The following is a 27,560-nucleotide window of genomic DNA, read 5'->3' as shown; positions in this document are numbered from 1 at the left end:
GCTGATGGAGGGAGCAAGGCTGGAAGGCAGAGGGAGCTGGAACTCGCTACAGTACTTGCGTCAGTGGCCCTCAGAAAACTACAGTTTTAAAGAATTCCTTGAGGACTTCCCTGGTGGCACGGTGGATAGGAATCCGCCTACCAATGCAGGGGCCAGGGGTTCAGTCCCTGGTCCAGGAAGATTCCACATGATGTGGAGCAACTAAGCTGTGCACCAACTAAGGTGTGCACCACAACCGCTGAGCCCGTGCTGTAGAGCCTGCAAGCTGCAACAACTGAAGCAAGCGTGCCTAGAGCCTGTGCACTCCAGAGAAGCCCATGCACGGCAATGAATAGCAGCCCCCACTCTCTGAAACTAGAGAAAGCCCTCACACAGCAACGAAGACCCAGCGCACCCAAAAATAAACAAAATTATTTAAAAAATAATAATAAAGAATTCCTTGAAAGGCTACGCCCTTTTTTTGCTAGTAACCCAAATCGAGAGTTTCCAAGTAAGTTCTTCTTGTTGTCTAGTTTACTTCTCCTCTTCTGGAAATTTAAACTCTTTCCGAGCTCTGACGATAAAGGGGAGGTGACAAAGGCAGGGGGCTGGCCTTCACGACTGCAGATAAGCCGCAGGAAACTGAGGAGGTCAGCCCCAACTGGAAAAGGTGGGAAAATCCGCGCCCCCAAGAGGTCGTAACGTCCAGAGCAGCGGGATCCGGTCCGCAGGCATCACGTGATGGCGCAGCGCGGCAGGTAAACTACAACTCCCAGAAAGCCTCGCGACCCGCCGGCGTTACGCAACTCTCGCTGATTGGTCGCTGGGGATATTTGAAAGGAGGGGCTGGCGCGGAAAAGGAAGGTTACATTTTGGATCCTTGAGGAGTACTCAGTGTGGTGGGTAAGTCCTGGCCCTGGAAAGAAGAATGATTTCTAGGACGGTAAGGCTTGGAGGTACTCGTGAACGGTGTATGCGCCGAGGTGAATGGAGCCCCAGCGCTGACTTGAGGGATAGGCTGGGCGGCTCCACTAAAAAAGTCGGGAGTCCTCGGAGCATCCTGGTGGGCGCTGGAGAGCTGGATGGAGGCCTCTGTTGTGGTGCGTTGGTTGGTAGGATGGGTAGTGAGGCCGGGGATAGGCTGGGAGGAAGGCATAGCAGAAGCGTCGGTTTATAATGGGAACCCGGTTTCCTGGCTGGGCTTTTTTCCCGACAGGATTTCTGATGGCTTTCTTTGCCCTCCATCTTCCGCACCTTCAAGCCCTTCTCCCGCCCTTCATTTAACTCCTTTACAGATCTCTGCCTTTCCTAATCCGTCTCCTTTCCCCTAGCCCTCCGGCACCATGAGGAGCTTCAGAGGAGTCAACTTTGGGACCCTGCTAAGCAGTCCAAAGGAGGCTGAAGAGCTGCTGCCTGACTTGAAGGTGTGCGCGCTGTTCGACTGTGGACACACCTGGCTTACCAAGCTGAGCTGTTTTGTTTTGTAACTTATTTGAAGAGACAGATGAGTAGGAGATCCTCTCTTGGGCAGTCCTGTTTCTGTTTCCTTTCCATATCTCTTTCTTCTTTGTTAGCCTCGTTCACATCTTCCTCTCCTCCTAGGAGTTCCTGACCAAGCTTCCCAGCTGCCGGTCTGATTCCGAGAGGAGACAAACTTGTGATGCCATTCTGAGGGCTTGCAACCAGCAGCTGACTGTCAAGCTGGCTTGCCCTAGGCACCTGGGAAGCCTTCTGGAGCTGGCGGAGCTGGCTTGCGATGGCTACTTGATGTCTACACCACAGCGCCCACCCCTCTACCTGGAACGAATTCTTTTCATCTTTCTACGGAACGTTGCTGCACAGGGAGACCCAGAAGCCACTCTCCGACTTGCTCAGCCCCTCCATGCCTGCTTGGTGCAATGTCCTCGCCAAGCTGCTCCTCAGGACTATGAGGCTGTGGCTCGTGGCAGCTTTTCTCTGCTTTGGAAGGGGGCAGAAGGCTTGATGGAGCGGCGAGCTGCATTCTCAGCTCGGTTAAAGGCCTTGAGCTTTCTAGTACTCTTGGAGGATGAAAGTATCCCTTGTGAGATTCCCCACTTTGCTTCTCCAACAGCCTGTCGAGTGGTAGCTGCCCATCAGCTGTTTGAAGCCAGTGGGCATGGTCTAAATGAAGCAGATGCTGATTTCCTAGATGACCTGCTCTCCAGGCATGTGATCACAGCTTTGGTGGGTGAAGGAGCCTCTCCTGGTCCTCTTTCCCCCCAGAGGGCCCTCTGTCTCTTGGAGCTCACCCTGGAACACTGTCGTCGCCTCTGCTGGAACCACCACCACACCAGGGCCACAAGTACAGTGGAGAAGGCCCATGATTACCTAAGGAACACCAGTCTGGCCCCCAGCCTCCAGCTATGCCAGCTGGCAGTTGAACAGTTGCTGGCTGGGGAAGGAGGACCCCAGGCACTGGCCAAGCTTCTGATCAAGGCATCAGCTATCCTGAAGAACAGCTTGGAGGCACCATCACCCCCACTGCGAGCATTGTGTGACAGCTGCCAGTTCTTCCTCTCAGTCCTGGAGCGAGGCACCAAGAGGTGCTATGGACTTGATGCCATTCTGAGCCTCTTTGCTTTTCTTGGCAGCTACTGTTCCCTCATCCAGAAGCTGCAGGATGGTGTGAGTTCAGGACCCAGAGGTCGGGTGGGAATGTGGTTCTGTGGCCTCTCTATCGGGCTAGGGTCTCTGGTAAGATCTGGAGACCCTGGGTTCTGCCTTGGTAAGCTGCTCTTTGGACCATGCCTGGCCAGCCAGCAAGCAGCCTAGTATATGCTGGCAGGGGTCCATTCTGATGTCCTCCTTCCTACTCCCCAGGCTCTGTCGGTTCTCCAGGGCTCTGGGCCAGGCTTCAGCTTGGAGCTCCCTGCCCCTCAAACCAACCTTTCCCTTCCTTCCTCAGGTCTGTGGGGACTCCTCCAAGCAGCTGCAGGCTTTGGTTCAGATACACTTTCAGGGACTTCACCTCTACACTGCGGTGGTTTATGACTTTGCCCAAAGCTGTCAGGTACCCTCTGGAATCAAAAAACCTGGACAGGTCCAAGGATCTGGGGTTGCTTGACTGTCCTTGGTAGAGCTTTGAAGTTGCTTTGGGCATGGAGTTGGGTGGACATCACCTTGGACCTCGTATGTCTCCTGTCTCCTCTCACCTCTCTTGTTCCTTCAGGAAGCTAATTTGGCTGACCTGGCCCAGCTAGCGGACAGTTGCAGATCTACTGGTATCTGGATGCTGGAGGCCTTACAGGGCCTACCTGGCCAAGAGCTGACTGACTACCTGGGGATGACTGGTTAGTACCATGGGCGTCAGATGCAGGCAAGTAGCACTTGCTGAATAGTTCTGACCTCTTTGGGATTCCCTGTGGTTTTTGGAGGCAGTGAAAAGATGTTTATAAGTATCCATTACTCTGTATTTAATATCAGTAGAGAAGTGATGAGACTAATTTACCAGAGCAGATATTAATTTTTTTTCTCATTGACTTTGAAATCTGACTTGGCATGTGTTTCATGAATATGTGAAAGTGAAAGTTAGTTGCATAGTCGTGTCTGACTCTACAATTCCATGGACTGCAGCCTGTCCCGTTCCTCTGTCCATGGAATTCTCCAGGCAAGAGTACTGTAGTGGGTTGCCATTTCCTTCTCCAGGGGATCTTCCCGACATGGGGATTGAACCCAGGTTTCCTGCAATGCAGGCAGATTTTTTACCCACTGAGCCTCTAGGGAAGCCCATGTAGAATGGTCATAACTTAAATTTTTTAAAACCAGGCAAAACATTCACATCATTCAAAATTCAAATTGCACAAAAGGGCAGGCAGTGAAAAGTCCCTTTGCCTCCTCATAATCCTAGTAACCCACTCCCACTTTGCAGATGCAGCTAATACGGTTAATGTCTTATGCATCCTGCTAGAGATACACTATGTATATCTACTATATGTGCATATACTATGTAATTGTATATATTAGCCAACAGGCATATATACTTCTCCATCTTTTTTTTTTCTCCCCACCCTTTTTAATTGAAATAAACATAGGGAAAAATACTAAAGTCATAAGCAAACAGTCTGATGAACTTCTGCAAAGGAAGCATACTTTGTAATCAGCATCTAGGTCAACTCAAAGAATATGACTTAACCCCCCTGAAGACCCCTCTGTTCCTCCTTCTGGTCCACGCACCCCAACGGTAACCACTATCCTAACAGCATTGGTTAGTTTTGCCTGTTTTTTGTATTTCATAATAAATTTCCCCCTTAATTTACAAAAAGCATGGCCCTTTAGTTTAAATTATATAAACCTAAAGAGTTCAGTCACTAGAAGGTTTTGGACATTTTTCATATTCATATTTTCAGGTTAAATCTAGCCACAGAAGTGAAAAAATATAAGGAGTCACAAAAATTAACAGTATGAAAATTCTTCCCACAGAATATTGAAGACCTACTTTATTTCTTCTAGCCATCTATGTCGATAGCCAGGAAGCTGCCTAAACTAGAATTTAGGAAGAGTGTATTCTTTGATTCAGTGAATATTTATTGAGTACCTACTGTGTGCTGCTAAGCACTGTTTCGAGTTCTTAGGTATGTCGGTAAACAAAACAAAGAGCTCTGCTGTCATGGAGCCACATTCTGGTTGGGGGAGAAAGATCATAACCAGTAGGATAACTGAAGTACAACTTGTTAGAAAATGATCAGAAATATGGAGAGAAAGGAAAAGTGGAACAGGAGAAGAAAGGGAATTAGGAGCTCAGGATAGATGAGGGGGCAAGTCACCGTTTAAATAGGTGGTCAGGGTTGGCCTCATGAAGAGGGTGACATGAGAACAACCTGGAGTGTGGGAGGGAGTTGGCCAAATAGGCATCTGGGAAAGTACATCCCTGGCAGTGGAAGCAGCCAGTGCCAGGGCCCTCTGGCAGGACAGAGGTGGTGTGTATTCAAGGACTAGCAGGGAGGCTAGTGAGGCTTCAGTGGACTGAGGGAAGAAGAGGGAAGTGAGGGACAGGCCAGAGTGTTTCCCCCCAAATGCTGACCTTTGGAGCAAGGTGAAGACAGATCAGTGTGTGAGAAGGGATGGGCCCTGTATGGGAATGAGGACTTGGCTCGTAAAACAAGGGCAGAGGTGGGACTTCCCCGGTTGTCCAGCGGTAAAGAATTGGCCTCGCAGTGCTGGTGATCTGGGTTCCATCCCTGGTCAGAGAACTAGGATCCCAGAGCAACTAGAGCTGTGCACCGCAGAAACCAGTGAGCCCTCACACCACAACTGGAGAGTCTGTGCACCGCAACTAAAGATCCCACGTGATGCAATGAGATCCTGCAGCTGGCAACCTGGACCTGACACAGTCAAATAAAGATTTCTTTAAAAAAAAGGCACAGAGGGGCTGGGTGATGTGAGGTTGCCTTCCGGAATGGAGGGCTCAGGCAGACTTGAAACCCAGAAGGGGAGAACGGCCCCGTTCTCACTCCCTAGCAGTGGGCATTGCTGCCTAATCTGGGGGCTGCCGAGCTGACCACACAGGTTGAGCATCTCTCTACTGCCCCTCCAATGGCAGAGGGCATGGAGCTATTCCTGTGGTCCTCTGTCCTCTTTCCCCTGCAGTCTCGTACACCAGTAACCTGGCCTACAGCTTCTACAGTCACAAGCTCTATGCCGAAGCCTGTGCCATCTCCGAGCCCCTCTGTCAGCACCTGGGCTCAGTGAAGCCAGGCACCTATCCTGAGGTGCCACCTGAGAAGGTACGCGGGTACGAGGGAGGTGATGTTGAGAGGGAGGAGGGGACTTGAGTGGCATGCAAGGGCCTGGCCAGGACCTTGGAGTAGAGAGTCAGGAGCTGCATGTTGGCACTGGTACCTGGGGCAGTGTTTCCCAGACCTCACCTGTACTGTTATTTACTTTTTTGATTGACTCACTTTTTATATTTAGCCTGATCCCCAGCCAGTGCTTTTCATCCTGGCTAGATGTTAGAATTGGGTGAACTGAAAAAAAAAATTCTGAAGCCTGTCCGAAGCTAATTGCCTCAGACTCTCTGGCACTGGAGCCAAGGCATCTGAATTTTTTAAGTTCCTTAAGGAGTTCCTTTGCCCAACCAGAGTGAGAACCACTATCATAAAGCAAGAATATACCCAAGAAATGATGGGCTGGCTGGATTAACAGGCGAGACGGGTCATAGAGGGCCTTGGGTTTCATCTGATGAGCCTCTCAAGGACTGATGTGGCATCTTGGGTTTCTCAGCATCGCTGTAGTGAATGACTGGAGGGCAGGGACAACAGTGGGCACCCAGGTGGCTCCAGCAGATCAGGCAGAAAAGGGCAAGCATCTGAACTGAGGCAGCTTCCTGGGGGATGGACAGAAGTGGGTGGGTGCAGGAAGTCAAGGACTAACTGGAGAGTGACTGGCTGTGTGAGAGGGGGAAGGAAGAGGCCAGGATGGTCTCGCCTTTCCAAGTCAGGAGAAGGTGGCGATTTGCTGAGAGGAGGGGGAGGGTCAGGAGGAGGAGCAGGTTTTCAGGGGTGTGGGTGATGGATCTGTGGGTGTAGTTGAAGCCTCAAGGAGGACCGTGGGCACACACGCACATACTCTTCCGTGGTACGTACTCCTTGCATGCCTCTTCAGTTTGGTCTGTTTTCTTCCTCTGGTCAGTTGCACAGGTGCTTCCGGCTACACATAGAGAGTTTAAAGAAACTGGGTAAACAGGCCCAGGGCTGCAAGATGGTGACTTTGTGGCTGGAGGCGCTGCAGCCCTGTGGCCCCGAACACATGACTGAGCCAGTCACCTTCTGGGTTCGGGTCAAGATGGATGCTGCCAGAGCTGGAGACAAGGAGCTACAGCTGAAGTGAGTTGGTGGGGAAGGGGATGACCCAGCTTCCTGGCCACGACTGCTTTTGGCACTCAAGGTCATGTTCATTCTCGTGGCTGAGAAAGGCACTGTTCCCTCCATTCACTGTGATTGACTGATTGCCGAGTATGAGCAGGCACGGGGCTGGGTTCTGGGGGGACAGCAGTGACAGGCGGTGTTCTTGCTTTCACCCCTGGAAACTGAGCTCAGCAAACCAAGACGGGGACTCCTTGGCGTGGGGCCAAGTCTCCCGAGTGCTGAGCCTGCCCTCTCTCAGGACGCTGCGAGATAGCCTGAGTGGCTGGGACCCGGAGACCCTGGCCCGCTTGCTCAGGGAGGAGCTGCAGGCCTACAAGGCAGTGCGGGCCAACACAGGGCAGGAACGGTTCAATGTCATCTGTGACCTGCTGGAGCTGAGCCCCGAGGAGACACCAGCCGGGGCCTGGGCCCGAGCCACCCACCTGGTGGAACTGGCTCAGGTGCTCTGCTATCACAACTTTGCCCAGCAGACTGACTGGTGAGGAGGAAGGGCAGGGGAGGCCACTCCTGCTTCTGGCCCGGGGTCCTCTTACCCTTTTCCGAGTCTGTTTCCCTCTCCACGTCCCTGAGCGCCCCCTGTAGTTTGTGGTCATGGGGACTCTTGAAAGGTGAGGCCAGCTTGTGGCAGAAGGCCCTTCCCGGGACACTGCGGCCAGATCTCATGGTTAAGCCGGGCTTAAGTGCATCTTCTCCTGACAGCACTGCCCTCGATGCCATCCGGGAAGCTCTGCAGCTTCTGGAATCTGTGAAGCCTGAGGCCCAGGACAAGGATCGGCTTTTGGATGATAAAGCCCAGGCCCTGCTGTGGCTCTACATATGCACCATGGAGGCCAAAATGCAGGAGGTGAGCACGGTTGCTCTGGGCTGAGCAGGACTGGGCTCAGGGATTATTTTCCCTGGACCCCAGCAAGCTAGCTGTTGTTCAGTCATGTCTGACTCTTAGTGACCCTATGGACTGTAGCACACCAGGCTCCTCTGTCCATGAGATTTCCTGGGCAAGAATACTGGGAATTGCCAATTCCTTCTCTGGGGGATCTTCCCAACCCAGGGATTAACCCCCCTCTCCTGAATCACAGGTGGATTCTTTACCACTGAGCCACCTGGGAAGCCCAGTAAGCTAGTACCAGCCCTGCTTTTCACCCTGATTGCCCCATTCAGGGTATCGAGCGGGATCGGAGAGCCCAGGCCCCTTGTAACCTGGAGGAGTTTGAAGCCAATGACCTGAATTATGAAGATAAACTCCAGGAAGATCGCTTCCTATACAGTAACATTGCCTTCAACCTGGCTGCGGATGCTGGTGAGGGCTGTGAACTTAGCAAGGTCGGATGCGGCCTCCTCGATGGCCTCCTAAGAACAGGATGGGTCCCCTAGCTGTGGGAGAGGCTCCCCGAGAGTGGGAGGTGGGCACAAGGCAGAGGCTATTATGGGAAAGATGACCACATTTCCCCAGACGGCCCACACTGAGAGAATGACTAGTCCCTTTCTTCTGATTTACAGCACAATCCAAATGTCTGGACCAAGCCCTGGCCCTGTGGAAGGAGGTGCTTACTAAGGGGCAGGTGCCCGGTATACGGTGTCTCCAGCAAACAGCAGCCTCCCTGCAGATCCTAGCGGCCCTCTATCAGCTGCTGGCAAAGGTAACGGGACAGCGTGTTGACACAGACCAGAGACTCAGCTCCTTCACCTTCTTTGGCCTGTGTCCCAGCTGGGAAGTCATGTCACCCAGTGTACACTCTGTCACCAGCTTCCCCAAGTCTAACCCCAAGGCCTTAGGCAAGTTGCCTAGCCTTTCAAGCCCTCATTTCCTTATTTCTAAAAGGAGAGTAACAGGACTTCCCTGGTGGTCCAGTGGCTGATTCCACTCTTCCATTGCAGGGGAATGTGGGTTGGATCTATGGTCATGGAATTAACATCCTACATGTAACACGGTGTAGCCAAAAAAATAAAGTAAAAATAAGATAAAATGAGGGTAACAATAATATTAACTCTGCCTTGTTAGCATTCAATAAGATAATGCATGGAAGATGGTGTGTGTAAATGAAATACTCAAATGATAGCCATAATTATTAGTAATTATCAGATAATTTTTTAAATATTTATTTTTATTTTTTTATTTGGCTGCCCAAGTCTTTAGCTGCAGCATGTGAACTCTTAGTTGTGGCACGTGGATATAGTTCCCTGGCCAGGGATCGAACACGGGCTCCCTGCGTTGGGAGCACAGAATCTTGGCCACTGGACCATCTGGGAAGTCCTAATTATCAGAAAATTTGAGATGTGTATACTCAGGAAAAAATACACAAACACCTGTAGACACAATTTTACATTTTTACATGCAGTGCTGGGAGGTGTCAAGGACTTCCTGAAGTTCTTCTCTGGACCCCACATTAAGAACCTATGAAAAAACGAAAAGGATCTTTGTACTATGGGTGTTAGGCCACTTCCCTAGCAGGAGGAGCCTGGGGAGGCTGCCTGAGCCCTAGATTTGAATGTTACCTCTATCGAATACCTGTTATGTGGGCTTAGACAAGCAGCTTAATCCTACCTAAGTTTCAGTTTCCTCATCTGTAAAATTAGGATTAGAATTGTTATGAAGATAAAGTGAGCTGGTACTGTGGCTGGCACATAGTAAGTGCTCAGTAAATCCTGGCTATTGATGATGGCTGGCATGCAGGCTTTAGAATAGAAAGGGAGGGGGCAGGATGGCTTGCACACACCCCTGGCTGCCCTCCTCTCTGGCTCCTTAGGGATGGCCAATGGTTACTCTATCTGGGTGGCTGCATTCCAGCCAGCCCCTCAGATTAGACCACAGGGCTGGAGAGGAGGGGGTGGAAATGAAGGCTTGAGTACAAGCTGGGTAAACGCGTTGCTCCCGGCCTACCAGCCCCTGCAGGCTCTGGAGGTCCTCCTGCTCGTCCAGATCGTCTCACAGAGACTGAAGGACCATGCGAAGGTAGCCGGCTCTTCCTGCCAAGTCACCCAGCTCCTCCTGACCCTCGGCTGTCCCAGCTACGCCCAGGTACAAGTGCCAGTCACCCCAGCTTGCGGACCTGGCTTCAGGGACTGGCTTCTCTTCTCTGAGAAGATGGGACACTAAAGGGGCAGCTTCTCTGCCTTCTGCACTGCATTTGGCTGAAGGATCGTACAGGGTGGTTGGGAGGCGGCTGTGGGAAGAGGAGGCATCTCTCTCCATCTCCCAATTGTTCACTCTCTTACATAGCCCAGTGAGACAGAACGGCAGAAGGCCCTTTACTAATCCTGTATTTCCCAGTGGTTTCTGGTGCCCTGGCTTGCTTACTAAGGGCTGTTACAATGTGTCCTAACCAGTCTCCTGGCCTCCAGTTCCTTCCTTCTCCACTCCATGTTCCAGCATGATGCTTTCAGGCACAGATCTGATCTTATTAACTCTTTCCTACTTAAAGAGTTTCGTGGACTTTTCCATTACCTGAGGGATATGGTCCAGATCCTTTATTCTGAATTGCCCGCTTTCTGTACACTGGTTCACTTTTTCTGGCCGCTCCCTGCCATGAACCCCATCTGTACCACTATATTCCTTGTATGGGCCTTGCTGCCTTTGCCTATGTTAATCCTTCCACCCTAAATACACCCTCACCCCCATTTTTTTTTTAATTGGGGTATAGTAGCTTTTCTCCCATTTTTTTTTTTTTTTTTGTTCAGCAAACACGTACTTTGTTTTCAAGGCCTAGCTAAATGGTCTCCTCCTTCGTAAAGCATTTTAAATGTCCTCTTCCTCACGGGCAAAATCAGCCACTTTTCCTGTGTCCCCACACCACTGATGGCATTGTATCATGATAAGATAGGTATGCCCTGCCCCTACCCCCCTGCCCCCGCCTCACTGCACTGCAAGCTGTTGGATGGAAGGGCCTGCTTACTGCTTATCCAGCTTTATCTCTCTAGCTTAGTGGTTAACTGAAAGCTACTAAATGAGCACTTTAGTTAGAGAATAATTCCTACGTATGTTTGTGTTAGTTGCTTAGTCGTGTCCAACTCTTTGCAACCCCATAGAGTGTAGCTCACCAGGCTTCTCTGTCCATGGATTAAAACATTTGTGATAATTTAATATTTAACTGGATGTGTTCAACATTTTGCTTGTGAATACTTTAATCCACTTTAATTGGAACAGTCTGGCTGCCTGGTCACCAGCACGCTCACAGAAACCCTGATTGCGTCCCCAGGTGCACCTGGAAGAAGCAGAGTCGCGTCTGAAGCTTCTGGATCACACCACAGACACATATCTGCTCCTCTCCCTGACCTGTGACCTCCTGCGAAGTCGACTCTGCTGCGCTCGCCAGAAGGTGCTTCTCACTTTCTTGATCTCCGAAGGTCCTGGGGTTTGGAAGGATTTTAGGATTCTCCAGATATCTGTCTGGCTCCTGAGGTTTCTCTGGAGCTGGGGAGAATGTTCCTGACCCTGAGAAGCAGAGCCATCTCCTCACCTCACCTTCTCCCGAGGATCATTCACCAGTGCTTCTCTAGGAGCCGTTCTACCATTTTTATCCTTTTCTAGCTCTCTCAGGGATAAGGGGCAAAGTCTGTCCGGTGACTAGAAATTGGGATGACGCTGACACCCTCAGCTGGGATCCAGTTGAGGGATCTAAAAGGCTGGGATTTCTCACACACGAGCTGTGTGACTGGGTATCTTGTACCCTTTGTGACTCTAGTTTTCGGTCCAGCTTTTAACATCTGAAAAGCAGGGGCTTGGGCCACGTGATCTCTAGGGGTATCCCAAGCTCTGAACTGCTGATCCGATCCCACTCACTGCTCTCCTCTGCACCCCTACCCTCTATCTCCAGGTGGCTGAGGGTGCTGCTCTGCTGCTGTCTGTGCTTCAGGACCCTGCCCTCCAGAGGGCATCCAAGGCCTGGTACTTGCTGCGCGTCCAGGCCCTGCAGCTGGTGGCGGCCTACCTGAGCCTCTCGCCAGACAGCCTGCTGGCCCCGCTGTGGGAGCAACTGTGTGCCCAAGGTGAAAGAAGCGGGCAGTGGGCCTTCTTGCTGGGTGTGTGTGGTCTGTCCGCTGTCCCCTCTGCTGTCCAGCTGCATGGACGAGCCAGCCTAGAAGCTGCCCAGAGTAGGCTTGGGATAGCACATGAGTTTCAGTTCACTTGCTGACTCTAATCGATTGCTCAATGACTCCCCTGAACTGACAAGGATTCTGAGACTGGTCTTAGGGGGAAGGAGTTCTGTGACTGATTATCTCTGTCTGCCTTAAGCACGGACGGAGAGAGTGACAGCCTGCTCTGCATTTGCTGTCTTAGTATTTGAAGATGGTGGAAGCTCTGGCCACATCATCTCCCTTCTTGTCCCTCCCACCTTCTCCCCACACTTGCCCAGGCTGGCAGACACCTGAGATAGCACTCATCGACTCCCATAAGCTTCTCCGAAGTATCATCCTCCTGCTCATGGGCAGCGATGTGCTCTCAATTCAGAAAACAGCTGTGGAGACGCCATTTCTGGACTATGGTAAGCCCAAGGAGGAGAGCCAGTGTGGGAATGAGCAGACTGGTTGGTAGGGCTGGCGGTTTTGTCTCCAGAGGATTCAGGCTATGGATCCTGGTTCCATGTGATGATGATCTCATCTCCTTTGCTGCAGGTGAAAATCTGGTACAAAAATGGCAGGTTCTTTCTGAGGTGCTGAGCTGCTCGGAGAAGCTGGTCTCCCGCCTGGGCCGCCTTGGTAATGTGAGCGAAGCGAAAGCCTTTTGCTTGGAGGCCCTGAAACTTACAACAAAGCTGCAGATACCACGCCAGTGAGTACAGGGCCCAAGAGCCTGGTGATTCCCAAACCTCAGTGCCTACGACCTTGACCGTGGGTTCCCAAACTGGTCCACAGATTAACATGTTATGTTTGGAGGGGTTGATGGTAGAATGCATTCCATGGCAAAAAGTGGGAAATGCTGAGCTAATCAAGATTAGATGTTTTTTTTTTCCTATTGTGATTGTCATTGAGTTGCTAAGTCGTGTCCGGCTCTTTTGCGACCCCGTGGACTGTAGCCCCCAGGCTCCTCTGTCCATGAGGTTTCCTATGGGACTTATCATATCCTCCAGTATGCTAATACACATTATAAATCTCCAGAAGGGAGGTTCAGTACACAGTGATTCCCTAAATCTCTTTGCCTGGAAGAGGATCTTTTCAGTGAGGAATTTGATTTGGGAAATCCTGTCCTTAGGCACCAGGATGGGCTGGTTTGAGAGATGAGCACAGAGGGTTTCCCCAGGGAGTGCCTAAAGTCAGCTTTAGGAAGTAAAGGCTTTCTGGAGGCTGGAAAAGACTATGATGGCTCTGCCCGGGAAAGGGCAGAAAGAGACCCTCTGGGGAAACAAGGAATTCCACTGATGGGTCTGTCATCCCCTCTCCCAACCAGGTGTGCCCTCTTCCTGGTGCTGAAGGGGGAGCTGGAGCTGGCACGCAATGACATGGACCTCTGTCAGTCGGACCTGCATCAGGTTCTGTTCTTGCTCGAGTCTTGCACAGGTGAGCAGCCAGGCCCCCACGCCCGTGGGTGGTGGTCAGGGTGACGCATGCACCGTAACACAGCTTTACATGTCAAGGTTTGGTTCCCTTCTAAATCATGACTGACTTCTGGTCCCAGGACGTAGCTCCCTTCACTTCAGTCAGACCATTGGTGTCCTCACTCCTTCAGATGGCCTGTCCAGGACTAACCCTACCTGCTTCTTAGTTTGCAGCACTAATATATTTTAATTTAAATAAAATTGAGTATTCAGTGCCTTGGGTACTCACCACACTTCACGTGTTCAATAGCCGCCACGTGTGTGGTTACTATATTGGGCAGCACAAGTGTAGCATCCTCAGAAAGGATTAGGGCTAATGATAAAATATTGTACTTATGGTGCTTTTTTTTCTTATCAACTACTTTTACCTGTAGTCTTTCACTGGACCCATACAAAACCCTGGGAAGTCAAATGGGAATGTCAGGTTTTTCCATTCATAAATTCAGAAAAGTTGAGAAATTCAGTGTTTTGGGCCAGGATCATGGGGCTAGTCAGGGGCAGGAGCCAGGATTAAGACTTGGGCTTCTGGGTGCTGGCCTGCCAACCTGCACCGTGCAGCCTTCTGAGCTGCAGAAATGGGGGCTCTGTGGGTTGTGCTGATCCACTGTTAGAAGGGAAGACACTGTTAGGATTTCATCAAAAACCAGTAAGCTATGGGACTTCGCTGGTGGTCCAGTGGCTAAGACTCCACTCTCCCAATGCAAGGGGCCCAGATTCCATCCCTGGTCGGGGGAACTAGAGCCTGCCTGCCACAGCTAAGAGTTTACATGCCACAACTAAGAAGATCCCCCCACGACTGAGACTTGGCACAGATGAACAAATAAGTAAATATTTTAAAAAACAGTAAGCTATGCCAATATCTAATGTGCTAGTACAGGAATATATATATAAGCCATTAGTAAGTATTAAAATAATGCAGATGAGGGCATCAGCCGCTGGGTAGACACACTGGTGTCATTCCTCCTAGTTCCGTAATGCTTGTCCCACTCTCTGCTCAGAGTTCCTCGGACTAGCGCAGCACCCGGACTCTGTGAAGAAGGTCCACCTGCAGAAGGGGAAGCAGCGGGCTCGGGTGCCCCATCTTCCAGATCTCCCGGAGGAAGAGCTCATTCTAAAAGGCCCTGCCCTGGAGCTGGTGGCCACCGTGGCCAAGGAACCTGGCCCTGTAGCACCCTCTGCTAACTCCTCCCCGATCCTGAAAACCAAGCCCCAGCCCAGCCCCAGCTTCCTGACCCACTTGCCCACCTGTGACTGCTCGCTCTGTGCCAGCCCTGTCCTCTCGGTGGTCTGTCTGCGCTGGGCATTGGTCACAGCGGGGCTGAGACTGGCCATGGGCCATGAGGCCCAAGGGCTGGATCTGCTGCAGGTGGTGCTGAAGGGTTGCCCTGCAGCCGGTAGTCGCCTTGCCCAAGCGCTGCAGGCTTCCCTGAATCACACAGCACCCCCCTCCCCTGTCCCAGGCCTCTTTGATGAGATCTTGGCTCAGGCATATACACAGCTGGCCCTGGAGGGGCTGAGCCAGCCATCAAACAAGAGCCTGGGAAAGGTCTTGGAGTCAGGGTTAACGTTTGTGGTGGCGCGGATACCCCACCTGGAGCCCTGGCGAGCCAACCTGCTCTTGGTCCAGGCCCTTGCAAAGCTGACCAGCCTCAGCTGCTGCACTGCCCAACTTTTTGCAAGCTCCTGGGGCTGGCAGCCGCCATCAATAAATAACCCCACAGGCTCAGAACCCTCTAAGCCTCGGAACCAAAAACAGTCAGGACAGTCCAGACGAGGATGCCAGCAAGTGGGCTCTGCTACCCTGCCCCTCTCACATACCTCTCTGAAAGGTCTGGAAGGTGGAGGACCACCCTGTACACCTAAGCCCCCAGGCCGGGTCAGGCAGGCTGGCCCTGGGGTACCCTTCACCGTATTTGAGGAAGTCTTCCTTACAAAGACCAAGCCTGAGGTTCCCAAGGCCCCCAGGGTACAACGGAGGGTCCAGACACGCCTCAAGGTGAGGTGGGACTATAGCTAGGTGGTACTGGTGTTGGGTGAGGATGGTCCTGGAGAAGAGTTCTGCAGGGCAGGTGTTTCTATGGAATAGCTTCCCAGGGCCGGGTGGGAACTGTAGCTCTCCTGTTACCTATCACAGGACCCCTTATATCTTCCATAACGAGACCTAGTTCAAGACCTCATTTGTTTCAGACAGAAGGGACTTTTCTCGGTTCTAGTCTGTTCCTTTCCCTTTTCATCCTTCCTCTGGATCTTCTGCTCCTTCTCCCTCTCCCTCCTTCCACACTGGAGTTACTGCCCCTGATTGAGTATGGCCGATTATGCAGGAGGTTAATTCCTAAATCTTTCTCAAGGGCCTCGGTGATGGCGCCTCCACAGCGCCACCTCCTGGCCCTTTTCCTTTTCCCACCATTCTAGGTGAACTTCAGTGACGACAGTGACTTGGAAGACCCTGTCTCAGTTGAAGCACAGCTTGCAGAGGGATCCAAGAGACAGGGCACTGCCTCCCGGGGCCGGGGCCGGGCCAGAAAGGGCCCGAGTGTGAAGACCAACTCAGTGGCCACGTCAGGCAGTGCCCCCGGCCTCAGTGGCAGAAGCCGGAGGGTCAAGAAGGTGGCATCAGGACGTTGTGAGGAGCTGGGCCCTGAGATGATGAGGACCATCCCTGAGGAGGAACTGACTGACAACCAGATGGAAATGAGCTTTGAGATCCTCAGGGGTTCTGATGGGGAAGACTTAGCCTCAGGTGTGAGGGCAAGGGTGGAAGGCAGAAGTCCATTTTTTTCGAGGTTGCCCTGGGGTCAAAACACAAGAAATAACTGGGGCCAAAGATGGAACAGAAAGAAAGTTCTTTTGCTGGCTCTGGGACTGGACCCTAGAAGGGAGAGCAAGGGGATGGCAGGAAGAGGGAACGCTATAGAAAAGTTGTGTCGTCTGCCTAGGTGGGAAGACACCAGCTCCAGCGCCTGATACAGCCGTAGGAGAATGTGAGGTGTTGAGACGGGATGCCAGCAAAGAGGAGCTGCCCGGCCCAGACAAGGAGAGAGACATGGATCTGGGTCCCCGGCGCAGACTCCCTTCGGCCCCCATAGCCATTGGTAAGTATGTTGACCACCGAGATCTGATCACCTGATCCCAGTACCTTTCCATTCTGTCCTTGGTTCTGGGTTTGGATCCCCGTCTGGATCCAGTAGCCTTGAACATGGGTCTGAATCCCAGCAGTCTCTACTAGCTGAATGCTAGTCACTCCGCCTCTCTGAGCTTCAATTTATTTAACTGTCAAATGGAATTGGGACAGGGTGGAGAGAGTGGCTGCATGTAAATTGCACAGCACGGCGCTTGGCATACTGCCCTTCAGAAATGGTAGCTGCTGTTTTCCACGTGGGAGGGGAGATAGGCACTGGTTCTTGGAAAGATTTTCTCAGGAAGTCAGGGATTCATCTATGTCTTGTCTTTCCTTTAGATCTGTCTACCCTGGATTCCATCTGTGACTCACTGAGTGGTGCCTTCCGTGGCATCAGTCACTGCCCTCCTAGTGGGCTCTATGCCCACCTCTGCCGCCTCCTGGCCCTGTGCCTGGGCCACCGGGATCCCTATGCCACCGCCTGCCTTATCACCGAGTCTGTCTCCATCACCTGTCGCCACCAGCTGCTCACCCACCTCCACAGGCAGCTCAAGTGAGTGCCCCCCATCCCTCAGGCTTGTGCTGGGACAGACTAGAGGGGAGGCTCCAGACTTTGAAGGAGGGAGACCTCACCTCCACTCGTGTCGCCTACAGCAAGGCCCAGAAGCGCCGAGGGCCGCCGGACATAGCAGACCAGTTGCAGGGGCTGCACCTCCAGGAGAAGCCTGGAGACATCCCTCTGGCACGAATCCAGCGCCTCTTTTCCTTCAGGCCTCTGGGATCTGGCCACTTCCCCCAGCCTGAGAAGGACAGCTTCCAGGAGCGTCTTGCTCTGATTCCCAGTGGTATGGTGGCAGGCATCGTTGGCTATGCTGTTCTTTGATGCATCTTCTTCTTAGGAAAGAGTTGGGTGAAGGATCTTCAGGCATTAGTTCACACACAGATTTATGATCCTTATAGTAGAAGGGCGTGTCATGCTTTGCCACTGATTAGTCATTTTGTTACTCTCACCAAATAGACATAACCTTAAATCTGGAAATCTTATTTTTTTTTTAATCTCAAGTTTGAGTTACCCACAAGTTCAATGTCTTTCTTTCTTTAGAGCTAAGTCAGGTGTCTGGAGTTTTCCTGTGCTAACATGAAACATGTTCACTGATGATTTGAGTGCCTCACTGTGAGTGGGAAGTGGGGAAGGGAGCAGGTCAGAGGAGGCAATTTTGTTAGTTTCTGTAGGGACACAAAGAAACACAGAACATGGTCTATCTACAGGGACTTGTTAGAGCAAGGGAGAGCACTTTGAACTCCAGTGATCAGGAAAGACTTCTAGGAGTTGTCTTAAGTGACGGACAGGGACTGAGTGCAGAAGACAGTGAAAGGAATTCCATGTAACAGCTGAAATAACTCAGGACATGTCCTGTGTGCCAGGGGTGACCGTGTGTGTTTTGGCCCTGGCCACCCTCCAGCCTGGAACTGTGGGCAACACCCTCCTGCTGACTCGGCTGGAGAAAGACAAACCCCCGGTCACTGTACAGATCCCCACTTCCCAGAGCAAGGTAGGTTTCCGGGGTCAGGGAGCAGAGTTGGGCTGGGGCAGGCTTCTGGTCTACCTGTGGCTGGGGGATGGAGAGATGGTGGTCACATGGACAAGCAGAACTTAGACAACCCCATCTCCAAAGCTTTCTGTGAGTTCGGCCTTGAAAGAGTTTGACGCCATCCAGAAGGAGCAGAAAGAGAACAGCAGCTGTACTGACAAGCGAGAATGGTGGACGGGCCGGCTAGAGCTGGATCGCAGGATGGAGGTGTGTGTTCCCAGTGTGGGATGGGGTTGGGCCTGCCCTAGAATATCTCCTCTCTCAGGGGTCCATCCTAGGTCTGTACTGAACTACCTCAAGTCCTTTCTGGAGGTGTTGCTGTTTTTCAGTTGTGTCAGACTCTTTGCGACCCCATGGACTATGGCATGCCAGGCTGTTCTGTCCTCTACTGTCTCCTGGAGTTTGCTCAGATTCATGTTCATTGAGTCAGTGATGCTATCTAACCATCTCATCCCGTGCCACCTGCTTCTCCTTTTGTCTTCAGTCTTTTCCAGCATCAGGGTCTTTTCCAATGAATTGGCTTTTCACATCAGGTGGTCAAAGTATTGGAGCTTCAACTTCAGTATCAGTCCTTCCAATGAATATTCAGGGTTGATTTCCTTTAGGATTGACTGGTTTGATCTCCTTGCAGTCCAAAGGACTCTCAAGAGTCTTCTCCAGAACCACAATTCGAAAGCATCAGTTCTTCTCACTCAGCCTTCTTTATGGTCCAACTCTCACATCCATATATGACTACTGGAAAAAGCTTAGCGTTGACTGTATGGACCTTTGTTGGCAAAGTGATATCTCTGCTTTTTAATACCCAGTCTAGATTTGTCATAGCTTTCCTTCCAAGGAGCAAGCCTCTTTTAATTTCATAGCTGCAGTCACCGTCTACAGTGATTTTGGAGCCCAAGAAGAGAATCTGTCACTGGTTCCACTTTTTCCCCTTCTGTTTGCCATAATCTTAATTTTTTGCATGTTGAGTTTGAGGCCAGCTTTTTTACTTTCTTCTTTCACCCTCATCAAGAGATTCTTTAGTTCCTCTTCCATTTCTGCCATTAGAGTGGTATCATCTGCATTTCTCACGTTGTTCATATTTCTCCCATCAGTCTTAATCCCTGCTTGTGATTCATCCAGCCTGGCATTTCACATGATGTACTCTGCATATAAGTTAAATAAGCAGAGTGACAGTATACAGCCTTGTCGTACTCCTTTCCCAATTTTGAACCAGTTCATTGTTCCTTGTCCAGTTCTAACTGTTATTTCTGGAAGTGTAGGCCTAAATAAAAACTGTTACTTGGGAACCACGAGCACAAGGGGACTTCCCTGGCGGTCCAGCAGTTAAAGTTCCATACTTCCCCTGCTAGGGGTACCAGTTCAATCCCTGGTCTGGGAACTAAGATTCCACATATATGTGGTGCAGCAAAAACAAACAAACAAAAAAAACCAATAAAACAAAACCAAATAAACAAGAGCCGAAGACTTGAAGGGGTTTTGGCAATGAAATGTTTAAAGATGAGTACAAAATAAGAATTTAAGGCCAAATATCAGCCTCCCAGGGCTTCCCAGGTAGCTCAACTGGTAAAGAATCTGCCTGCAATGCAGGAGACCCCAGTTCGAGTCCTAGGTCAGGAAGACCCCCTGGAGAAGGAATAGGCTACCCACTCCAGTATTCTTGGGCTTCCCTGGTGGTCGCTAAGACGGTAAAGAATCCGCCTGCAATGCAGGAGACCTGGATTCAATCCCTGGTTTGGGAAGATTCCCCAGGGGAGTGCATGGCAACCCACTCCAGTATTCTTGCCTAGAGAATCCCCATGGACAGAGGAGCCTGGCGGGCTGCAGTCCAGGAGGTCTCAAGGAGTTGGACACCTCTGAGCAACTAAGCACAGCAGCACATCAGACTCCCAGCCATAATTTTCATTTCATTTCCTGACTTAGCTTTTGCCCACCTGTTTGTATTTATCCAAATGTAGTGATTTATTACAAATCTTACCTTATCAATACTCTCTTAGAGTCTGAGCAAATGAAAAATGTTTCTCTCTTGCCTTTTATGTTGGTTGTAAGATAAATAAGACACACCCACTCATTGGAAGATGCATTTCCTTGTCTCCAAGAGGGTGGGGAGAGAAACTTGGCTTCTTCCCTCACTGACGGTTCTGTTGTGCATCCAGGTTCTCACCACTTCCCTAGAGAAGTACGTGCTGGGCTGCTGGCGGGGGCTGTTGCTGCCATCCAGTGAGGACCCTGGCCTTGTCCAGGAGGCCTCCCGTCTACAAGAGTCACTACAGCAATGTGGCTGGAAATATCCCGACCCCACTCTGCTGAGAGTGAGTTGAGAAATCAGGGAAGAGGATGAAGTACGCCTTGCCTCTTTCCCACCTGCCACTGCGGGTGGAAAGGGGAGCTCTTGTACTCACTGACCACTGGTCCCCTGCAGATCATGCTCAGCGGTGCCAGTACCCTCACCCCGCAGGACTTGCAGGCCCTGGCTTATGGGCTGTGCCCAGCCCGGCCAGCCCGAGCCCAAGAGCTCCTGGGTGAGGCAGTAGGGCGTCTCCAAGGTCAGATGGCAACAAGCAGTAGGCATCTCGTGTTAGTGCTGGACAAGGTAAAGAGCCAGGGGCCACATGGGTAGCATCTGTGGGCAGTGGGCACTTCCTCTCAACCATGCTCCTCCTGCCTCCTGCATACCCCTGCCTCAGGACAGTAACGTCTGAGTGCTTTTTGCCCAGGACCTACAGAAGCTGCCGTGGGAGAGCATGCCCAGCCTCCGGGCCCTGCCTGTCACTCGGCTGCCCTCCTTCCGATTCCTACTCAGCTACTCCGTCATCAAAGAGGTGTGGGGTTCTGGGAATGGAAGGTGGGAGTGATGGGTAATTGGACAAGAAAAGGCAGAGAGACATCGCAAGAGAGGAAGGTGGTCTTAAGAATGGAAAGGGACTTGGGTTGTTTGAAGCTTGGGTGCTCTGACCAAACTGGGATGCTGATCACTGGGATCTCCATCAGTCCGGGGCCTCATCAGTGCTGAGCCAAGGAGTGGATCCTCGAAGTACCTTCTACGTCCTGAACCCTCACAATAACCTGTCAAGCACAGAGGAGCAATTCCGAGCCCATTTTAGCAGGTCAGGGGGAGAAGAGTAAGAAGGGTGGTGGGGAACGGTAGACGCAACACAGGAGTAAATGTCCTTTTCTCTGGAATCAAATGTTGCAGCCCACCTCCTTCCCAGTGTTCCTTCTGCCCTTTTTGCCACATGACCCATCTGCACCACACAGCGTGTGGGATCTTAGCTCCCCGACAAGGGATCGATCCCCCGCCCCCTGCACTGGGAGTGCAGTCTTAACCACTGCACCTCCAGCTAAGTCCCTTTTCACTGCCTTTTCCCTGCAGTGAAGCTGGCTGGAAAGGGGTGGTTGGGGAGGTGCCAAGCCCGGAACAGGTGCAAACGGCCCTGACGGAGCGTGACTTGTACATGTGAGTGCTCAGGGCAGGGAGGTGGGGAAAGGGACAGTCCCAGAGGGTGGGTATCATCACGGTCTGCTCTGGGGCTTTGGAGCCCCTGACTGACTCTGGACAACTCTGGAGGCCTGGCCCTGTGAGGTCAGTTTCATCTCACCTCCTTCTGCCTCAGCTATGCAGGGCATGGCGCCGGTGCCCGCTTCCTGGATGGGCAGGCTGTCCTGCGGCTGAGCTGCCGGGCAGTGACCCTGCTGTTCGGCTGCAGCAGCGCAGCCCTGGCTGTGCATGGAAACCTGGAGGGGGCTGGCATCGTGCTCAAGTATATCATGGCTGGCTGGTGAGTCTCGAGGGGCAATCTATTCAAGGTCCTGACCCCAAGTGCTTTCCCAGGTCTGAACTCTAAATCCTTGCTCTTTTGTGCCCCATTTTCCTCCCATCCTAGTTCCCTGGCATACTTGGGCTTTTACCCCTTTGTCATCATCTATCCTCCTCCTGGAACTATGGGCCAAGGGGCTTTCTCATTGGTTTAATCCCTCTCAACTCATTCACCACCACAAATCATGCCTGCCCTAGGTTCCGTTTTTGAGCCCTTACTTTGTATTTCTTCCCTCTCTTTTCCCAGCCCCCTGTTTCTAGGTAACCTCTGGGACGTGACTGACCGTGACATTGACCGCTACACAGAGGCTCTGTTGCAGGGCTGGCTTAGAGCAGGTTCAGGAGCCCCCCTTCTGTACTATGTCAGCCAGGCCCGCCAGGCTCCCCGACTCAAGTACCTTATTGGGGCTGCACCTGTAGCCTATGGCTTGCCTGTCTCCCTGCAGTGACTCCTTGGAGCTCTCCTGTTGCCGATAGAAGCTATATGACTATTCTACCTCCAAACTTAGGTTTGGCCCTGAAGATAAATATTTTAAGTGATTTTCCCCAGTGTTTTACATGAAAGATTTCGTTTTGATTTAATTTTAATATAATAAAGATACGTTACTTAAAATCCTGTTTTGTGTAGTTTCTCTGAGAACATTTGAAGATAAGATGCCCACTTCCCACTATATGGTTCTATAGATAAGAATAACTTGCAACAGTCCAAGTCTGAGAGCATTGGGAAGAAAGGCGAACCACAGGACCTGGCTTGGCCTCAGCAGACAAAGCTAAAGGAGAGCAGGGCATCAAAATGATCTAAGTGGGGACAAAGCCCTGAGGAAAGGTAGAGATAGATCCATTGAGAATGTCTTGGCCAGGTACACTCATATCTATCTTGACTTCCTGCCTCTGGTATCCTCAGAATGACATTAGCTTTACTGCCTCAATTGCCCTGCCCCCTCCTAAGTGGATACTGTCCTTCCCCCACATTCAGCTATTACGCTTGTCAGTGCCATGCACTTTAGCAGCAGGTTCTGGAGAGTTTTTGTAGCTCAGATGGTAAAGAATCTGCCTGCAATGCAGGAGACCTGGATTCAATCCCTGGGTCTGGAAGATTCCCCCAGAGAAGGAAATGGCAACCCACCCCAGTATTCTTGCCTGGAGGAGCCTAGCTGGCTACAGTCCACGGGATCGCAAAGAGTTGGACGCGACTGAACAACTAACACACACATACACATTGGGAAGTTTTGCGACTTATGTATGATTTTCCTCTCCCCAACTAGATTGTTAAGCTCAGAACTATGTATCTTACACTCATGGATCCTTCACTTCTAGCACATGGTAAAACACTGTGTTGATTAATAAAGCTACTGCTGTACTGTGGGTGATAACGTGCCTCCTTCCTGTTCTCTCAACCGCCAGACTCTGGCTTCATCTGCGCGAAGCATCCCTTTCATAATGCTACTGTCCCTCCTGTCCGTTGCTCCTAGAACTTCCCAAGCTTCTTCCTTGCCTGTTGTCACCAGGTTTATACCACCGCTGTGGTTATGGTGTTGGGCGGGTTTCCTCTAGTGGCAGGGAGTAGGGGCTACACTTCATAGTGGGTGTGTGGACTTACTTCGGTGGCTTCTCTTGTTGCCGAGCACAGGCTCTAGGCGCCCAGGCTTCAGTAGCTGCCCCTTGCAGGAGCTGTGCTCAGCAGTTGCTGCACAAGGGGCTTTGTTGATCCTTGGCATGTAGGATCTTCCCGCACCAGGGATGGAACCCCTTTCCCTTGCATTGGCAGGCGGATTCGTAACCACTGGACCACCAGGGAAGTCCCAAGGCCTGAGTAAGATTAAGTTTCTTGAGCATAAGAATCCTGTTCGTTAGAACTTGATTATGCGAGGCTTGGGATATTTTGCGAAAAGAAAACGCCGCAGCCCTTTCTATTCCATCGGAAGTCACGCCGAAGATTCCGTACCCTCCGCCCCGCCGCGAGCTTCCTTCTCTTCTGGGTTGAAGGACCATAGAGACGTCTAGCACTGCGAGGCCTCCAGGCGTAGCCATCGAGATACGCAGAGGACGGCTAGAGCGTTGCTCTCCCGGAGGGTTTCCGCTTCATAAGCCCTCCTTCCCAACATGGCGCAGTCGGTTAACATCACCGAGCTGAATCTGCCGCAGCTAGAAATGCTGAAGAACCAACTGGACCAGGTGGGGATAGGCTCCAAAAGCACCCCTTTCCCGCCTCACTTCCCTTCCCCCCCAGCGCGTACTTCCTTGCCCCCCACTCTTCCCCTCTTGGGGAGAATTCCCTTCCCAGGCGAAACCCCCACCCCGTCCCAGGACCCGCCCCTTCTCTGGCAGTGCCCGCTTCTCCCGCGAGCCCCCACCCTGACCCTCATTCCTGTTCTCTGTAGGAGGTGGAGTTCTTGTCCACGTCCATTGCCCAGCTCAAGGTGGTTCAGACCAAGTATGTGGAAGCCAAGGACTGTCTGAACGTGCTGAAGAAAAACAACGAGGGTACGGGGTAGGCGTGCGAAGGGAACCTGGGAGATGTGGCGAGCCGGCTTCTCTCTTCCCGCCTCCTAATCCAGTTTTCTTACCTGAGACGAGAGAGCAGTCCATCACGTATTGTATACCGCTGCAGGAGCCCTTTGCATGTTGCTTATCTAGAGTTGAAATGTCCAGGACATTTTTCTGCTCCTGTTGCCTCTATTTTCGTCCTTTTCGTATAGTTTTCGGGCGCCGTGCCGCTTCGAAACTCCCTTTAAAAGTTGGAGCTGCCAACCTCCCCCACATGTTTGTCTTCATTGCTTTCACAGGTAAAGAATTACTTGTCCCACTGACGAGTTCTGTATCCTTTCCGCAGGAGCCTTTTCCCTGCCCTCTCGTTTTCTCCCTCACACCTAACAACCTTCAAAAAAGAGCGGGAGATTTTGATTATTCCAGAGTGCCTAGATGGTTCTGAGACTGCTGTTAACACAAGCTTAGCTCTGCTGTCTAACCTAAGGCCAGCAACTAATTAATGCTTGGTGAGCACCCAGGTGTATGCGTTTAGAATTGAGGTGTGATTATTTCCCTTTGCTCTCTGAGGATATAACCTAGTAGGGAGGTAGAACTGGTGGTTTACATTTTTACTGTAACTTAGAAAACATAAGCAATAGAAGAATAGAGGATTTGGAAACAAAGGGGTTGGTTCTGTTTATTAATCCTCAATTTCAGTTTAATTATGGCTCTTATTCCTAACTTGTTACTAAGAAACCTGGATTATGTCTTACCTGTTGCATGTTGTATTTGAGTAAGTTATGGCAGTAGGGCACCCATAAACTACCTGAGAATGGACAGGCTGAAAAGGAAACACAGGAATATCGGCATAGTAGGGATTACTTAAATAATCAACGTTAAATCCATCAGGAATTAGCTAATTCATGTCTTGGAGTGTTAAAAAGAAAGTGAGGCTGGCTTTTCCCTCTATTACTCAACAGCAGCAGGAAAGAATTATCCTCTTTTGTCATTCTAATGATCTATCTATCATTCTAATTGCTCTAATATCTAGTCTTTCTGGAAGGAATAATGGTAAGAATAGTAAGAACTGCTTGCAGGATGGCAGATGGGATCAGAACAAGATCAGCACATGTGATTTTTCTCCATAAGGAACCAGCTTCCCTGTCTCTCCTCATGTGGAGTTTGTAGGCCTTCACATGTGCCTTATAGCTTATTCCTTTTATTTTATTTTATTTTATTTTTTTGACTCCATGACTCGTGGGATCTTAGTTCCCCTGCCAGGGATTGAACCCAAGCCCCAGCAGTAAAAGCAGTGACTCCTAGCGACTGGACCTCCAGGGAATTCCTGCCTCCTTTTTTAGAAAAGGAGGGTGTTGGTAGGTCAAGCTGAACTAGCTGACAGGGAATCATGACTCATACTGGGCTAGTTTTCCCTTAATCCTTGCTTCTCAGATGTATGTCCCAGGGAAGCTACATGATGTGGAACATGTGCTTATTGATGTGGGAACTGGCTACTATGTAGAGAAGGTGAGTAGAAGGGAACGTAAGAATGCATCTCTGAGGGGGAGGGCTAGCGTGCAGAATGGGTCACCTCTCATTCACTCTGACCTTGCAGACAGCTGAGGATGCCAAGGACTTCTTCAAGAGGAAGATAGACTTCCTCACCAAGCAAATGGAAAAAATCCAGCCAGCTCTGCAGGAGAAGCACGCCATGAAACAGGGTAAGCTTGGCCTTGGACACCTCTTCAGACCCTTTCTGCCTCCATAATAACAAACATGGATTGCAGTGTGAACCATGGGAGGGAGTATCCCCTTTGCTGGATTAAAACTGTGGTTTTCTGTTTGGTATCTTGATGCATTACCCCTTAGATTCTGTGTCTAACATACCCACTACCTTTGGTGCTTGAGAAATTTAGAGAAAGGAAATCATGTGTTTTTGTGTTTGAGTTCCTATTTAATGGGGATGGAATGAGGGAGCAGGTGCATGTAAATGAATACATAGCAAAGAAATACAGCCTTAACTAGCCAACTACTAGCAGTTGTAGCCCTGGCTGCATATTAGAATCACCCAGATAGTTTAAAAAGAAAACCTGGGCGACTCCAAACCAACTACAGTTGACCCTTGAACAACGTGGGAGTTAGGGGTGCCAAACCTTGGTGAAGTGGAAGAAAATCTGCATATAATTTATAGTCTGCCCCTCTGGAGCCTCGGTTTCAAGTTTGCAGATTCAACCAATTGTAGATCATGTCGTACTATAGTATTTAGTACTGGGGGGAGAAAACATGTAAGTGGACCCACACCGTTCAAACAGGTATTGTTCAAGGATCAACTGTGAATCAGTAGGGTGAGATTCCAGAGAAGAGTGTTTGTTTGTTTTTTTTTAAAGCTCCCTGTGTGATATACAGTCAGGATTAAGAACCACTGTTCCAAAAGCAAACATCTTTTCCACATTATTAATTTCTGGGTATATGTGACTCATTTGAAACTGTATTTTGTTCGTTTTTATATCCCAGTGGTTCTCATATTATTCTCATATGAGCTTCCCTGGTGGTTCAGACAGTAAAGAATCCACCTGCAATATGGGAGACCTGGGTTGGGAAGAGCCTTTGAGGAAGGAAATGGCAACCCACTCCAATATTCTTGCCTGGAGAATCCCCATGGACAGAGGAGCCGCTCTGTCCATGGGGTCTCCAAGAGTCAGACATGACTGAGTGACTTTCACATCTCATATTATTGACAATTTAGATTCTAAATTGGTGTTGTGTTTGCCCTCTACAGTGAATCTCTGTGTTGAAAGTTAAATAACTGTAGTAGTCTACCTGTCAATTTTCCTTAACTCTGAGCTCTCCCCTTTAGCTCCTGCCCAGGGTCTGACTCTTCTTTTATTCCACAGCTGTCATGGAGATGATGAGCCAGAAGATTCAGCAGCTCACAACCCTGGGAGCAGCTCAGGCTACCGCTAAGGCCTGAGAGCTTGTTTCAGAAATGGGGCAGAGAGTGCCTGCTTCCGGGGCCTGGGACTTTGTGGATGTGGTTTCCCGGATTGGGGAAAGAAGAGGGTCTGTGTTTAATGCTAATAAATGAGCCAACTGGGCAGAGTGGTGGTCTTTTCTTGCATTAGGCAAGGGACTAGTGAGGAGGTAGGAGGGCGGTGTTAAGAGGGTGTGCCCCTG

At 50.7% G+C, this 27,560-nt stretch overlaps 2 protein-coding genes across 2 annotated transcripts; both read left to right on the top strand.

The window, feature by feature from the left end:
• The first annotated feature begins 828 nt into the window (after positions 1–828).
• Positions 829–22,530, top strand: ESPL1 (extra spindle pole bodies like 1, separase). The gene is made up of 31 exons (XM_069584306.1): positions 829–882; positions 1,311–1,403; positions 1,582–2,625; positions 2,906–3,010; positions 3,170–3,290; positions 5,587–5,723; positions 6,628–6,821; positions 7,102–7,341; positions 7,563–7,707; positions 8,022–8,160; positions 8,361–8,500; positions 9,745–9,879; positions 11,057–11,176; positions 11,675–11,846; positions 12,215–12,343; positions 12,474–12,630; positions 13,246–13,355; positions 14,392–15,389; positions 15,806–16,133; positions 16,330–16,485; positions 16,851–17,064; positions 17,166–17,356; positions 17,937–18,064; positions 18,188–18,310; positions 20,257–20,412; positions 20,523–20,693; positions 20,818–20,922; positions 21,092–21,207; positions 21,474–21,557; positions 21,715–21,879; positions 22,165–22,530. The coding sequence occupies exons 2-31, from the start codon at positions 1,323–1,325 to the stop codon at positions 22,364–22,366; spliced, it is 6,306 nt and encodes a 2,101-aa protein (XP_069440407.1). The 5' UTR covers positions 829–882; positions 1,311–1,322; the 3' UTR covers positions 22,367–22,530.
• A 954-nt stretch (positions 22,531–23,484) lies between these two features.
• PFDN5 (prefoldin subunit 5) lies at positions 23,485–27,483 on the top strand. Its single transcript, XM_069584312.1, has 6 exons — positions 23,485–24,092; positions 24,299–24,401; positions 24,704–24,735; positions 25,839–25,913; positions 26,002–26,107; positions 27,281–27,483. The coding sequence occupies exons 1-6, from the start codon at positions 24,021–24,023 to the stop codon at positions 27,355–27,357; spliced, it is 465 nt and encodes a 154-aa protein (XP_069440413.1). The 5' UTR covers positions 23,485–24,020; the 3' UTR covers positions 27,358–27,483.
• Positions 27,484–27,560: the final 77 nt, after the last annotated feature.

Source organism: Ovis canadensis, chromosome 3 (assembly GCF_042477335.2).
Source record: "Ovis canadensis isolate MfBH-ARS-UI-01 breed Bighorn chromosome 3, ARS-UI_OviCan_v2, whole genome shotgun sequence".
Classification (NCBI taxonomy): domain Eukaryota; kingdom Metazoa; phylum Chordata; class Mammalia; order Artiodactyla; family Bovidae; genus Ovis; species Ovis canadensis.
This window is presented reverse-complemented; position numbering and strand designations above follow the sequence as displayed.

Bases quoted from the DNA above. Each gene is read 5' to 3' on its own strand.
- ESPL1 (XM_069584306.1), top strand. From the start codon at position 1,323: ATGAGGAGCTTCAGAGGAGTCAACTTTGGGACCCTGCTAAGCAGTCCA. The intron at 2,626-2,905 runs GTGAGTTCAGGA...TTCCTTCCTCAG, and splicing joins TCCAGAAGCTGCAGGATGGT to GTCTGTGGGGACTCCTCCAA. The intron at 8,501-9,744 runs GTAACGGGACAG...CCGGCCTACCAG, and splicing joins TCTATCAGCTGCTGGCAAAG to CCCCTGCAGGCTCTGGAGGT.
- PFDN5 (XM_069584312.1), top strand. From the start codon at position 24,021: ATGGCGCAGTCGGTTAACATCACCGAGCTGAATCTGCCGCAGCTAGAA. The intron at 25,914-26,001 runs GTGAGTAGAAGG...CTGACCTTGCAG, and splicing joins CTGGCTACTATGTAGAGAAG to ACAGCTGAGGATGCCAAGGA. The intron at 26,108-27,280 runs GTAAGCTTGGCC...TTTATTCCACAG, and splicing joins GAAGCACGCCATGAAACAGG to CTGTCATGGAGATGATGAGC.